Below are 15,611 nucleotides of genomic sequence, written 5' to 3' on the forward strand. Positions count from 1 at the left end.
CCCCCCCCCCCCCCACATATTCAGTAAGCAGTTCTACTCTTACAAACTACTGTAGTAAGTTGAAACAAACGTAAATCAAAATACTGAACCAATATAAAGAGCCTCTTCTAGAACTATTATCAGCACTGGGCAGCTTTGAAATGGATATTTAGAAAGAGTTAATAAACAGGCCAAAACCTGAAAATGGTCTAAATCACAACTCTGAGGCAAATTTTGGCTCATGTTTCTCATAAAAAATGTGAAGCAGTACTTTTTTCCTTTAAGTCCAACTAGTAAAACATTTGTGTTCATGTATAGCTCTATTTTAGTTAAAAGTAATTCTCAGTCACGCCAGCAGGTGGCATCAAGAAATGCTCTCCAGTCCTCAAGGGGCACAAAGAGCAAAATATTCAGTCAAGTTCCAAGTTTACTGAGGTTTGGGCCTCTCCAGTCTGAAAACTGACTGTTAAACTGGTGACAAACCTGAGTTTTAAACAGACTGCAGTCACACAAAGAGGATGACAAATGTGCCAACCCAGTCATCATAATCAGATTTAATACAAATTCTCTTTACTGTATGAGTAATCTGTGGATAAAAAAAAATTATTGCTTTTGACTCTTTGATCAGTTCGTCCTCATGAAATGTGTATGACTGTCAGATAACAGGAAACATTTTGTGTCCATCTTAGTCTAGGATTCTTTTTACCTTTAGGTGGAATAGGTTGATAATTCTGGTCTGGACTTTAAATGTGACAGTCTCCTCCAGAACTCTGGATGACAGAAAAGTGCTCGTCTGTGATGGCAACATTGGAGCTGAAGGTGGAAATAGATCTTCTGAGGACCATCTCTTGGCTTCACTTTCCACAATCTCGACCAGTTCTACTCCCTCTCTCCTCTTTCATCATTCCTCTCTTGCTCTCTTTATATTAGTGTGGCAACGGAACAAGGACCTCGACGTAGTTAAGAGGGAAAAATCCTGACTGGCCATTCAGCATGCCCTCGTACCAGTTCTCATCGATCTGATTGGTCAGGGTGATGATATCGCCCTCGTGGAAACCCAGCTCTCCCTCGTTTTCAGGCTCAAAGTCATACAACGCCTTACAGCTCGGCTGCTCCGGGGCTGAGAAAAAGGAAGCAAGAAGAAGAGAGAATCTACTGTACATTGTGCTTCATTGTTGTTTATATACTGCATGTATACAATTAGTATGTGGTACAGTCACATCAGCTGCAACACAGCACTGCAAACAAGTGCATGCGTGCTGACAGGGTTAATCTCTGACTAGAAATTACAACATACTATGACAGTAGGTTTCTGTAGGGCTGTTCTCCCTCCCTCCATCGTTTCTGCTATCTGTCCACTCCTCAGTGGCCTCACACAGATCAGCAGAGGAGAGTGGGGCTCCACATGCAGACAAACTAGGCTTTTTTGTCACCCAACAATTTTCTCATTGTATCAAGTTCAACAAACAGACTGCTGGGCAAGCTAGAGATGGGGAAAGCTTTGGTCACTCAGTCTCTGTGTTATACATCATACTGCATCAGTCTACAGTCTTTGGAAAAGAACCAACTCTGAAACAACCTTAGAAATATTTCTTCAGAATCTGCGTGGAGCTCTAAAACCTGACTGAAATGTATTAAAAATACAAAAAATATTCTGTGACAACATTAAAGTGTTGCATTTGAATTTCTAAAACATTTTTTAAAATGGTCAGTTGTTCCTTGACTTGAGGATCCTGACTGTTCTTTTAGGGCATGTGTAAAAAAAAAAAAAAAAAACAGCCACCCAGTGGTTGCAGTGCTGTGAATACTTGTAGCAAGTCAGGCTGCAGTATCAAAAGGACAGGATGTGGCTTTCATATGAAAACACATACATGCTGTTAAACTATACATGCACCATACACTTTCAATTATGTTTTCAACTTTAATGCAAAGCAACTTATATCATAGTTCCCACACATCACAGCAGAAGCTGCACAAACACAGTGGACCATCTGCCCACGCAGCCTGCCACTCACACAATCTGGGTTTCCGAAAAGGCAATCTGGCCAAGTGAAAAGATGGCTCTGATGATGTCACAGGACAGAGGAACAAGGTCAGTTGGAGAGAGATTGGCCCCAGATGACACGACCCCCCCCCCAACACACACACAGAAACGTGTTCTCATGGTCAACCGCTGTGTGACTCTTGACTCAAACATTCAGTTAAACAGACTGGAAAAAAAAAAGCACTGAATTTTTTCGCATAATTCTGCTCAGTGGTGCTGACTGGTTGCAGGTCTTGGAAATGGGGGCCAGTTTAGTTTCTGTCAGATTTCTAAGAATGCAGGCATGCTTCTTTAGCTTAGTTTATCTTCTGTGCATGTACAAGCACCTCGATGTTCTGTTGATACTGGAACTGTTATGGCAGCTCTTTTCCATATATCCTATGATATATGCAAGGATGAATACAAAATAATGCAAGAGTGAGTTTTTGTGGTTCTTTGTTTGGTCAAGACACCACCTGTTCTCTGGTGCCAACTGTACAATCAGCCATGTCATTATTCTGGCACTGAGTTAGTTTATTTTACTTGTGTGCTCACGGTAAAATTACAAAATTTACATAATCTTGACTCAGAAATATTAAATACCTTGTTTTGAAACTGTATCTACATTGCCCATAGCAGTGAGTGTGTGTGTGTGTGTGTGTGTGTGTGTGTGTGTGTGTAATTGTCTGTCTCTAAGTGTAGGCCACGCAATAGACTGGCGACCTGTCCAGGGTGTACCCTTCCTCTCGCCCACAGTCAGCTGGGATTGCCCCCCGTGACCCTTGTTAGGACTAAGTGGTATAGATAATGAATGTATGTTCTCAAACCCATCAGCTGTTTACCTGAGTTGCGTGAAGGTGGAGGGGCCATTGAGGTTGAGTAGCCACCATTTGAATGGTTGTTGTCTCCGAAATCAAAGATAGGTTTGGGTTTGGGTGTGTACTCACGCCTGGGTCGAGACTGAGCCTCATTCATCCTGTTCAAGATGATGACACCAATTTGAGTCTAACATTTGCAAATCTCCACAATAAATACATAATTTTGTCTTAAACCGCTGTGACTGAACCAGTGTTGAAAAGATGTACAGTCAGATGTACCACACTGGTACAATGCTGGAATTTGTGCCAGGTTTAATTACTGCACCTGTCTCGAAGTTTGTCAGAAAGCTCCTCAAGCACTTGCACAGCCTGTCTGTGGTACTGCAGCTGGGACTCCACCAGAGATGACAGCTGGCTCACCTGCTCTATCTACCCACACACACATATAAACAAACAAAATATCATTTTGCTGAAGTTACACTTCAAGTCATTCTAAATTCTGTCCGAACCTGACCTATGCCCGAGAGTTTGGCGTCTGAAAACATACAGTGTTTTTCCCCTTATGAAATGAAGCAGAAATCTGAGTGCTCCAGCCGTCTAGCCTTAAGTTTGACCTATGTGTCCAAACCTGACCTGGACCCCCCCTCAAAGATTTTGTTTCTAAATTTCTGTCCAAATCCTCAGGTAAGTGACGGATCCCCTCGGGCTTGATTCAGGTATCCACACTCTAATGCACCTCACAAAAGAATCATAACTCGGGGTCTGATTTTTCTGGATCATCTAACCTCAAACAGATTACAGCAGACTTTGAGTTAAGATTATTTTGTCAACCTACTAATTCAAAGGTCCAAAATTACATTTCACACTCAAATTTACAATACAGACTGACTGAAAACTCATGGGAAACAACAAATTATGGAAGAGAGACTTCCTTCAGGTAGCACTGTATTCATATTCACACTGGCAACTAGTTCTCAGTATTAAACCTAAGATGTACTGTAATAGAACAGCTTTAGAGAAGTACTAATTCATGACAGTACTGAAGTATCGATTTATGATCATTTTTGAGGATGTAGTTTGTGCTGCTGTTGAGTTATACCCACAGGTGTTTGTCATTTGTCCATCCATTTACATCAATGAGGGTTATCATAACAAATGTCTCTGTATAATGTAGTACACTTCAATAGCAACACAAACCACAGCCTCCAAAATGACCATACAGTTGAATTGATATACCCCTTAAACAAAAAACTGAGCACTGTCACCTTCATGGAGGAGGACTTAGTGCAGGACTGTTGAATTAGCCTGCATGTTTAGCTAGGTGTGCCTACGATAATAAACTGGCAGCTGAGTATATGCTTGAAGCCATTTTTGTCTTCTCACCTAAGGGTGTGTTCACCTGCAGTCATGTACAGGGCAAACAAATGCTCCTACTCCTAAATCCAAACAATGATTAAATATTATAACTGTTCAACTGCAGAGTGTTTACCTACAGTGCCAGTGCTATTGTACTGAACAGGCATGTTTCATCAGTCCTTGCAGGTGTAACGGAAAGTATTTGTCCTACAGTGCATCCAGAAAGTATTCACAGCACTTCACTTTTTCTACATTTTATGTTACAGCCTTATTCCATAATGGATTAAATTAATTATTGTCCTCAAAATTCTACAAACAATACTCCATAATGACAATGTGAAAAAATTTGTTTGAAATCTTTGCAAATGTAATAAAATGGGAAAAAAATGTACATAAGTATTCACAGCCTTTGCCATGACACTCAAAATTGAGCTCTGGTGCATCATGTTTCCACTGATCATCCTTGAGATGTTTCTACAAGTTGACTGGAGTCCACCTGTTGGAAATTCAGTTGATTGGACATGATTTGGAAAGGCATACATCTGTCTATATAAGGTCCCACAGTTAACAGTGCATGTCAGAGCACATACCAAGCCATGAGACAATTCCAAGGAATTGTCTGTAGATCTCCGAGACAGGATTGTATCAAGGCACAGACCTGGGGAAGGGTACAGAAATATTTCTGCAGCACTGAAGGTCCCAATGAGCACAGTGGCCTCCATCATCTGTAAATGGAAGAAGTTTGGAACCACCAGGACTCTTCCTAGAGTGGGCCGCCCGGCCAAACTGAGCGATCCAGAGAGAAGGGCCTTAGTCAGGGAGGTGACCAAGAACCCTATGGTCACTCTGAAAGAGCTCCAGCGTTTCTCTGTGGAGAGAGGAGAACCTTCCAGAAGAACAACCATCTCTGCAGCACTTCACCAATCAGGCCTGTATGGTAGAGTGGCCAGACAGAAACCACTCCTCAGTAAAATGCACATGGCAGCCCACCTGGAATTTGCCAAAAGGCACCTGAAGGACTCTCAGACTGTGAGAAACAAAACTGGTCTGATGAAACAAAAGATTGAACTCATGTCTGGAGGAACCAGGCACCGCTCACCACCTGGCCAATACCATCTCTACGGTGAAGCATGGTGGTGGCAGCATCATGCTGTGGGGATGTGTTTCAGTGGCAGGAACTGGGAAACTAGTCAGGATCAAGGGAACGATGACTGCAGCAATATACAGACACATCCTTGATGAAAACCTGTTCCAGAGCGCTCTGAAGCTCAGACTGGGACGACGGTTCATCTTTCAACAGGACAATGACCCTAAGCACACAGCCAAGATAACAAAGGAGTGGCTACGGGACAACTCTGTGAATGTCCTTGAGTGGCCCAGCCAGAGCCCAGACTTGAAGCTGAATGAACATCTCTGGAGAGATCTGAAAATGGCTGTGCACCAACGATCCCCATCCAACCTGATGGAGCTTGAGAGATATTGTGCGGAAGAATGGGAGAAACTACTAAAAAATAGTTGTGCCAAGCTTGTAGCATCATACTCAAAAAGACTTGAGGCTGTAATTGGTGCTAAAGGTGCTTCAACAAAGTATTGAGCAAAGGCTGTGAATACTTATGTACATGTGATTTTTTTTTTTTCATTTTTAATAAATTTGCAAAGATTTCAAACAAACTTTTTCACATTGTAATTATGGGATATTGTTTGTAGAATTTTGAAGACAATAATGAATTTAATCCATTTTGGAATAAGACTAACATAAAATTTGGAAAAAGCTGAGCACTGTGAATACTTTATGGATGCACTGTATGCGTGTGTATTACCCAGCAGCCTTCTTATGGTAAAGTGAAGGTTATGCAAGCTCTACCATGAAAAATCTGATGCAATGCTATACACGATACAAGGGGGCAATATACACTATATAGCACAAAAAATATAAATATCGTTAATACATTTTATATATATATATATATATATATATTACTAAAAGGCCTCCAGGATCACTATTTAGACTGTATTTGATGCATGTAAATGTTCTTTTCCCACTGTGTTCAAAGTGGGTAAATACTGGGATGTTAAGTATGATGAATTATCAGGCTTCAAATTCCATCTTTACAGCTGATGACCTAGATAACAGAAGAACCCCTAACTTTTGAATGTGAAAACAACTTTTAAAGTTGGGCTATACCAGAGTCAAATTGTGTCCGACACACCTGGCCAACAAAGCAGATTCTGAGATTCTGATGAGAGGGCTTGGTCTTAAAATGATGCCTTGGAGGACACACAAACACTGCACACTGATCAGTAGTAACTACGCTCTCACATCAGTTTCCAGCAGGTTATACATGCTGGTCTCAGCCACCTCCTTTGACTCATGAAACTTCTCCAGGGCCTGTCGAACCTCCTCATCTGGGATTTTGCCCTGACGCTTTTTCTTGTAATCGTAGTCCAGGCGACGACCTTCCAGCTTCTTGAGGTGGTGCTGAGGTAGTACAAGACATAGTTGGTTTAATGAACTGACACACAGTTTATTTCCCAGTCATAAAATAGCACGTCAGTGTGTCGGATACCTGTATTTCTCTGAGGTCCTTGTCACAGAGTCCTTGCAAAGGATCAATAAAGTTCTGTTTGACATCAATGTCTAGAGAGTCTTTGACTTCTGCCAGTCTCTTCATGGCCTCTCCTACATCCACTAGTGCTCCACCTGAACCAGACAGTAGTAAATTTATACAGACAGTAATACATTTATAATACAATACCAAACAATTATATTGCCACATAACACATACAGATAATATCAGAAATTAGACATGAGTACAGTACTTCTGCCAAAAGTAACTGTCAAAAGCTTTTCATAGTAAACAATACTCAAACAGAGCTCAAACATGCACACATCGAAGCCGGTAATTACACACACCCCCAAACATTCACCTGCTAGGATTTTACTATGTTAACACATCTCACCAAAGTTAGTGTCTTCTCCCAGTTCTCGTCCATACTTGGCCATACACTCGCCCAGCAGCCCTTCAGCTTGAGGATAGCCTGGGTTCTTCACCTGCCCACGGATCTTAGACATGGTGTTCAACATGGACAGCTTGGCCCGTGATGCTGCAGAAGGGAATTGAAACTAAATGTAATCAAGAAATTTAAACTATATAAACTTGTGTGAAAACAGGTTTATTTCTCACCTGGGTTGGGCTGAAGGTACTCAGAGGTTTTGGAGATCACCTCCACTACAGCCTTACTGGTCACATCTACTTTCTACAAAACACAGCAAGCACACATACATCACATTTATTTGTATTGTTGATGACAAACAAAAGTGAAAATGTAAACCTAACAATGCTTCTAACAATGATTTACATGATCAGATAACAGAAATTCTCTCATATTTTTGCCTTCAAAATCACTTAAACAATTTGACATGTATTGAAATGTTGCTGACTGATTTTCTATTATTCCACTAAACAAGTTTTCAGGAATTTAATGGCAGTAAGTTTTCTATGCCCTCCACATGGTCTTAAAAGATTTTCTGAAACACTGAGGGCATGAACTATGTGTAAACGGCAAAAACAGAAGTCCCACAAAAGCAGCAATGTGTCTGTGTACTGTGAGAAACACCAATGAGGCCTACAGCACAGATGAAAGAAGTTTCTCTTCTGAGACCACAGAAGAGATTCCTCTCTTACCCGTTCCAAGTCTCTGAAGTCATCATCTAGTTTAGTCCCTTCAGCACCTCCGACTTTCTCACTTACCATCTAAAGGGACAGAGAAGAGAAAGTTGGAGGAAAGACAAAAAAAAGTGTGTGTGTGTGTGTTTCACACACACCTGCTCTGTGTAGAAAAATGTATATGTGGAGCACAGCATATGGCAGGTGAATTTAAAGTAGCAATGTGAATAACAGCTAACACTATAGCAAAATTCTAGAAATCACACCAATAACGTGAAACCAATCTTCTGGCTTTGTAGTGAGTCCATACTGCTGTGCCTTTAAGATAATTAACATCTTGACTGCAGTGTCCATGAGCTATAAGGCTTTATATCTGAGTTTCTCCAGGTGGCCACTGGGCAGAAGAACAACTCCCATTGCCACCATTCAGATAATGAAAGTGGCACTCAACAACAGACCTTGGTTGCAGAGTAACTTGTAAACTTATTCTGCAAAGATAAAATGGGAAGCACAGTGACTCACTCATTCTTTCCTTTGATTTATGTCATGATTCCAGTGACATATAATGTAGTAATACTTTTAAGGAATCTTGTTCTTTTTGCATTTAGGTTTTGAGGGAACCTGTATCAACCCCGGTGTTAACCTTTATTTTGCTACACAGTATTATTAACAGAGCACACTGTCTGGACCGTTAATGAAACACTGTGAGAGGCCAACTGAGAAAGGGAGAAAGAACTTAAATAACTAGATTAGATTTGTATTCTGTACAACAGTCAGTCAGGTGGCATTATGAGTTTCCTGAAATAATGCTACACCTGTCAACAGCGAGGGATTCTAATGCCATTGAGTTAGCTGGTCAAACATTTAAACAAAATTAGTTTTTAGACAAATATACATCTGCAGGCCCTGGCCTATACAAGCATGTACAATATGGCAGAATACTGACTTTTCAGGTGGGATATGAGTGTGAAATGGTTTATCAGACATATCCAATCCTTTGGATAAGAAATGAAGATGCAATTTTCCCATCCTTGATTTTTCTTAGTCAGATTCACTCAACTGTAATACAGCAACAGCAGTCTGAGTCATTTCCTAAGTGACCAAATGGTGGTTGTGACCATTTTGTGATTACTGGATGCAACAAGACTTTCAGGGTCTGAGGGGAAATGTTTATTTCGGTTATTTTATGATAGGTGAGTGAACAGTACTGTTCAACATACAGATATTAATTTTGAGTACACAGATTAAATATTCAGGAATTATACTTAAAACAAAACATATTATACAGCTGACTCTCTGCTGTATGAGGAAATCATTGGATTGGATTCAAGTCATAAGTAAAGATACAGCCTCCACTCCTACTCAGCATTTGACTCCCTACTTCTGAGGACAGATAACACAGAAGTCCTACATGTTTGCTATCATATCTTTTTGGGCACTCGAACCTGGCTTACCACACTTGTAGATTTAATTCCCTATTTTTGTAATAAGCTCTAAACTTGAGATTTTAGTGTTAATAGAAAAATGAATTGTTAGAATAATATGTAGGCCACTAAGTGCTGTTGCACTGCAATTTCTTCATCTGCTAATGAAAACAAGTTGTCATACAAGTGTAACATTTAGTTTATATGCACACAGGCTCAAAGCAATGGAGCCAGAAGACATCCACAAAAGGGAAGTTTTGGTATAAACAACGCACAGAGCAACACAGAAATCTGACTAACAGGTATCCTTTCTATCATAATGACTGGATATTTGCTAAATGGTAGTGCACTACAACAAAGCATGGCTCAAGCTCTTATTTGACTTCAGATAACTTGAAGATCGGAAAGGTGTTTCATACAGAGGCCTAGATACCAGCTCAGTAGCAAAACAAAGGGGGAAAGCAGCAGACTAATGTAAATTTATTTTACATATTGCATATGAAAATTAGTTGTTAAATAGTAGTTGGTGAACACAAACATAGCATTCATTTAAAAATTATACAAAAATGTTGATAAAAAGATGTCCAACTCAATTTGAAAGCACTCACAGGGCCAGAGACATTAAAGGAATGTGAATAAGCAGCAAGGGAACATTTCTGATGGTCAGCAAACTCATATCACCATGAAGGAGATATTGTCAAATCACTTCCCCTTAATCTGGATTAACCCAATCAGCTGCACTTGTAGCGTGTTGTCTGCTGCTTCCAAGGATCATGTTATCCTTTCACCTACACCTATACTGGGTCCAATCCAGAGAATATTTTCTAAAATGGGGATTACATTGCATACCACTTATTTCTGCTTCATTTGTTTTAATCTTAGATTAGAAGTGTACCCAACTCCAATTGTTTACTTTTAATCAACATATCTGTAAACTAATCTCTCCTGGCTGATCTATCTCATCAGCCATTATGACCACCATAAAAGGCCAGAATGACTAAAATATGATGCTTGTAAAGGGTGCAGCTTTTGAAGAGACATCTGCCAGTTCTACAACTGTACACTGAGCCAAGAAAATTCTTGCAAAATAAATATCAATCATACTGCCTGTTTGTGTATGTACTTATCTCAAGACAAGGACAGCAACCATGACATGAGGCTTTAACTACAGAGCTTGGAGTGTTATACATTTGTAACCAGTAAGAAAACACATAACTATAAATACAAGCATCAAGTTGTAAGAATAATTCTCACAAAAATATTAGAGGCAGAGATAGTAAAAGAGAGAAACAAGGATGTGTGAGCTACAGGCCACAGATATCATTTCCACTGCCAACTTCCTGCATGCCTCTAGTGTAGAAAATCTGAGCTATGTCAGGAGTTATTGACTCTCATGGAGCTTTGGCAAGAAGTGCAGCTGCATTGCAGTCAAATAAAGAGAAAGCAAACTCTCTCAAACCCCTTCTTCACATCACAATTTGGGTCACTTTCTCATGCACTAATCCACTTATTTCCCTCAAACACCTTCGCCATTCCTTGCCACTACAGCCAGTACCAACAGGCCTAACATTACATGGTGTTGTTTTTACTCACAACCAAGCAACTGGGATCTGTGTCTGCTCCTGACAGGAAACTGGGGCAGAAACCAAATGTCTTTCCTGCTTAGATCAGCAGAAATAGGACGGGAAAAAAAAGACTAAAAAAGTTTGACTGTCCCCACCCATAAGTGAAATAACTTACAAGCATTCACACTTAAAAAGATTCGCACCACTGTTCAAACATCAAACTGTATATCAATGGTGAACTGTGACATTTAGCATTTCCATTGCTGCACTAATACTGGTTAAACAAAAGACAACCGCTGGGAATGAGATAACTGTGGCATTACTCAAATCTAACTCCTCAGGTTACACTACACCACTACTGGAAATGGAGAATTTTTCCCCCTTCCATGAATACCCCGTATTTATACTGGCTCAGTTTATATTGTACCACTTTTTCGTGTATTGTTTTTTAGTGACTCAACCAAAGAGTCCCTCGGGTAAACTGTACTAATGTTTACTACAGCAGGTGTACTTACTGAATCTGGTGCAATGTTGGGTAAAGTAACTACACAAAATGTGAAATACTTGTAAACAGCTAGCGTTACTTAGCGTGAAGCTTAGTTACTTAGCTAAAGTTAGTTGACGCTAGTTCCACTAATCTAACGAAAATGCTAATCAACTTTAGCCTTACCTGTAAAAGAAGAGTGCCAATAAAACATTACATTCATTTTACACACAGATACAACGGGTCTGCGACATTAGCTTCGTGCACATTAACAGAGCGTTATTAGCCAGCTAAAACAGCTAGCCAGCTACTAGTTAATGCTAACGGAAGCTAGCTGCTAATGTATACGTGACAGTTGCTAACTAAAAAAAGTTTTCCAAACCTGACTGGCTTTATAAAACTGCTTCTTCAAGCCCGCTACAGACATCTTGAAGCTCGACTTCCTTCAAGTTGCGATGACGGACTAAATAGGTCAGGACAGAACCAAAGTTAGCGATATAGTTTATTAGAAAAGGGGCCAGGGCTGAAATGTTTAGGAGGAATCATAGGTCTACACAACCGTCACTCCAAGTCGGGACACGCCAACTGACCACGTACACGTCGAGGGTGACTCTTCCGTCTGGCGCTGCAGATATCGGAGGTAAATGTACAAAATACAATGATATTACATCACGAACTGAAGACACGAGCATAAACAATCTAGGACACACTACTACGTTATATGAAGCGCCGAATCTGCGCTAACCAGTATGAAGAAATCGGTTTCCTAAGGTTTATACAGTAGTCATTGTATGTCATTGTATGATTATTAGGGTTGTACACACTGCCACCTGCTGGGTATAGGACATACACACTGCCTGTCAGTTGCAGGCCAAATGTTCCCATCCTCCTATAGACACCGAGAGAAATAATATGAGTAGACCTACTTGGCAAATATGGGTGAAATTAGAACATTAAACGAACGTGATGACTTGTCAGCGAACAAACTGTGGACGGTGATATGCTGATACGCGCCTGGAAGGGATTCACTTATCGCATTGCCCGTGCGGCAGGTGGTGGCCGCATTGAACACGTGTAAGACAGGGAATAAAAGTTGATTGTGAGTAGAATACTTGTGACTTGGCTGGAGTTTGGTATTACTTTTCCTTAATAAAATATTGCGTAATGAAATCGGTTCATTCTTTTTTTAATAACCCTGTATAATCCATCTGTGTGGTGCATGATATATGTTATAAAATCCACTCTGAGTAGCAGCTAATAGGTTTATTATATATATATATATATACATGAATTTTGAGTAGGCTAACTATAATGTTAAATGACAATAGCCTACTAAGAGAGAAAATACCATTTTACAATTCTTGGCTTTATGCAATAATGCAATAAAGCCAACCTAAATCCCAGAACTGAGTTAACATTTTTGCACTTCCGGTTCCCTTGCCCTGAAGTCAGTGGGTTTTTTAAATGGGTTTTTGGTTAGGCCCTAATGTAGTTCGTTTATAGCCTAACAATACCTCTTTACGTGCGGTGAATGTGTTTGGGCTTCAAAAATCCTATGAGTTGTGTTCACTTGTGAAGATGATCTTGGTGAACACAACATGTTAGTGTCATAAACTGCTAATTTGTCACAGAGGTTATTTTCCAGAATAACCCAAAAGCCTATGGAAAAATACCATGCGTTTTCTGTCAAGGGAACCAGGGTGATGGAAACTTGACTGGCCTACCTATCATCACTACGGCACTTAATGTATATTCACAAGAAAATCATTTTTTAATATATAAAAAAAGACTTTTATTACATTCTTAAATCTACATATTGTTTTACCATTGTGCAATAACACAACTGTGTTCACACCTCGGGCTTTATATTCATGACATATAAATTATTTTATTATTAAAACCTAGATTGATTTAATAATAATAATAATAATAATTTTAAAATACAGTGAAAATATCATAAACAGAGAAATCATGACAAAAGAGAACATTTTAGGGAGACATCTTTAAAAATGCTCTTTAACAAAAATAGAATTACATCTCTCCAAGACAAAAAGGACACTAAATTGATGAGAAAAACAGTACATATAAGGATAAAATTGAAGCAACAAAAAGATCACAACAAAACAAACACAGGATTCAGAGATTATAATCCATTTTACTGTATTTACTGTTTTAAATATCCTATTTCATCTATGACAAACTCAATAAAGTCTTAATAGTGATATTAGACAGAGGTAAAAGCTTTGATACTTCTGTAATCAGACATTCACAGGAACATGTACTGTACACAGTGATCAAGGTTTTAAGGTCTTCTATGTTGGTGCAAGATTGTCTTGCCAGCTAGACTAACTAGAGACATTGTATGACAGAGAGCCCAGCTATCTCCCTGAGTAACACTAAATGGAAATTAAGTGCAGATATTTAGTACTGTCCCCTGGACAGATTCTAGACCAACAAAAACTATAACATGAAAACTATAAACTGAATTGTTTTAAATAAGCATGCCTAACACTATAGAACTCAATACACACAGTATTGCACTTTGTTTTAGCATTATCTGGCCATGTCAGCTGGCAGCTGAGGTGTGGCAGTTGTCTGAGTATTTAGTACATATTTGAAGTAACGTTTTTGTGATTTGAGGTTAACTGTGCTGGAGTGCTTATGAAAAATATTAACTGTAATGTATGGCAACAAAAGCCCAACACATTGAGAACTATGAGAAAGACAATATTGCACAAACACACGATGCAGTAAAGATGACATGAATTATGGCAAAAAGCACTGTCCCAGCAGCGCAAAGCAAACCTGGATGCTTAGGGCAGAGATAACAGTAATGTTTTCTTAGATTCGTTTCTTGTGGCTTCTTCAGGACAATGTAGTTTTAGAGAAATACAATATGTCCATACTTTGTGCATAAAGGTTTCATCTGGACACACCCAGAGAGATTTTACTACAGACAGATCTGTGTCTAAGTAGGGCTTCCCGGACCTTCAATGACAGAAAGGCACTCAGAGATGATGCCCTCAGTTTACAGTTTACATAGATGTTTTCTGTCCAGTTTTAGGACCAAAATAATACATTTAATGAAACTTTAGTTACCACTGACCTATAAATTAACAACTATTTGCAATACATTAAAATAAGCTCTGTAGTATGAATTTTGAAATACTAACTCAGGGGGGTAGCTGATGGCTCTGTCAACCCATTGCTGTGCCATGTAGTGTTTGAAGAGGGTGAGGTAGTAAGGGAGTGGGAAATACGGAACAGAGGATTTAATTCTCCAATCAGAAAAGCTTGGCTGCCTCCTAAAGCACAAGCTGCCTGACCTCATAACAGTGAGAGTTGGTGTAGACAGTAAATCTTCTCTGACTGATACCTAAGAAGCTTAAAGAACACAATCACACACCTATCCACTCTCTGTTCTTTGCCCCTCGTCCAACCATGTAGGTAGAAATGTTGTTAACGGTCACATTTCAACGTTGAACTTTTTTTCTTTACTCCCAAGTATGTTGACCCTGATGGTTGAGATGATGCCGCAGGTTTGAGTGACAGCGCTCTTTTGTGGTGCGGGGCTAGATGCAGATGCTCCTCCATGATAGCCCCACATGGTTGGTTGGCAGCACCTTGTTCATATGGCTTATCTATAGCGGGATGTTATATCTAGCATTTCAGGCTGGATTTACATCAGTTACACACGTGGCAGTCTGAGTGCAAACTTGTAAAACTGTGACAAGGACTCCTAAGTGCTAATCATCCACTAGATTAACTTTTCAGAAACACTCCCATATGCACACACACACACACATACATATATATATATATATATATATTTTGCCACTGAGTGTATGGTGTTCCTGTCTGCATTTTACATCTTCCCACTATGTGTTGTAGTGTCTCTGAGGCCTCTTTGCACAGTCTGAACCTGGGGTCTTGTCTGGTGTGCTAGACCCCTGCTTCAATTGATTGAGTACTTAGAGCCTGGTCTTGTGGTGCTATGATCAGTGCCTCAGTGTGTCTGATAGGCCGGCCTTTTGTAGGCACTGGTAGGATTTCCCAATATCAGCCAACTCGGTTATCTGTCATTGGTACATCCCATACAGGGCCTTATTATGCCATGGCACTTCCTCTGATTGGTTTTCGGTCCTAGTCTGTTCTCAAAGCAGCTCGTCTCTGGGTACCATTTCGCCCAGTCCACCCTCTTTCCAGGTGGTGTATAGTCTCTGGGTGTTGGACTTTGGGTGGAAGCCTCCATGCATTGTGAGGAGTTTCCAGGTCTTCACATATATATATATAT

At 39.9% G+C, this 15,611-nt stretch overlaps 1 protein-coding gene across 3 annotated transcripts; it reads right to left on the reverse strand.

Annotated features, from left to right (window-relative positions):
- Positions 1–5: 5 nt before the first annotated feature.
- sh3gl1b (SH3-domain GRB2-like 1b) lies at positions 6–12,061 on the reverse strand. 3 transcript variants are annotated; one of them, XM_020622397.1, is made up of 10 exons: positions 11,877–12,061; positions 11,700–11,780; positions 7,863–7,931; positions 7,362–7,434; positions 7,138–7,281; positions 6,744–6,877; positions 6,497–6,655; positions 3,146–3,249; positions 2,845–2,978; positions 6–1,099 (listed from the first exon to the last, which is right to left on the reverse strand). In XM_020622397.1, exons 2-10 carry the CDS (start codon positions 11,742–11,744, stop codon positions 906–908), a joined length of 1,056 nt encoding a protein of 351 aa, XP_020478053.1. In that variant the 5' UTR covers positions 11,745–11,780; positions 11,877–12,061; the 3' UTR covers positions 6–905. The 3 variants fall into 3 exon arrangements, with proteins under 3 accessions (XP_020478053.1, XP_020478052.1, XP_020478054.1); XM_020622396.1 differs by lacking the exon at positions 11,877–12,061 and having other exon boundaries at positions 11,700–11,870; XM_020622398.1 differs by lacking the exons at positions 6–1,099; positions 11,877–12,061 and adding an exon at positions 1,740–2,401 and having other exon boundaries at positions 11,700–11,870.
- Positions 12,062–15,611: the final 3,550 nt, after the last annotated feature.

The sequence above is a fragment of the Monopterus albus genome, unplaced genomic scaffold (assembly GCF_001952655.1).
Source record: "Monopterus albus unplaced genomic scaffold, M_albus_1.0 scaffold279.1, whole genome shotgun sequence".
In the NCBI taxonomy this organism is placed as follows: Eukaryota; Metazoa; Chordata; class Actinopteri; order Synbranchiformes; family Synbranchidae; genus Monopterus; species Monopterus albus.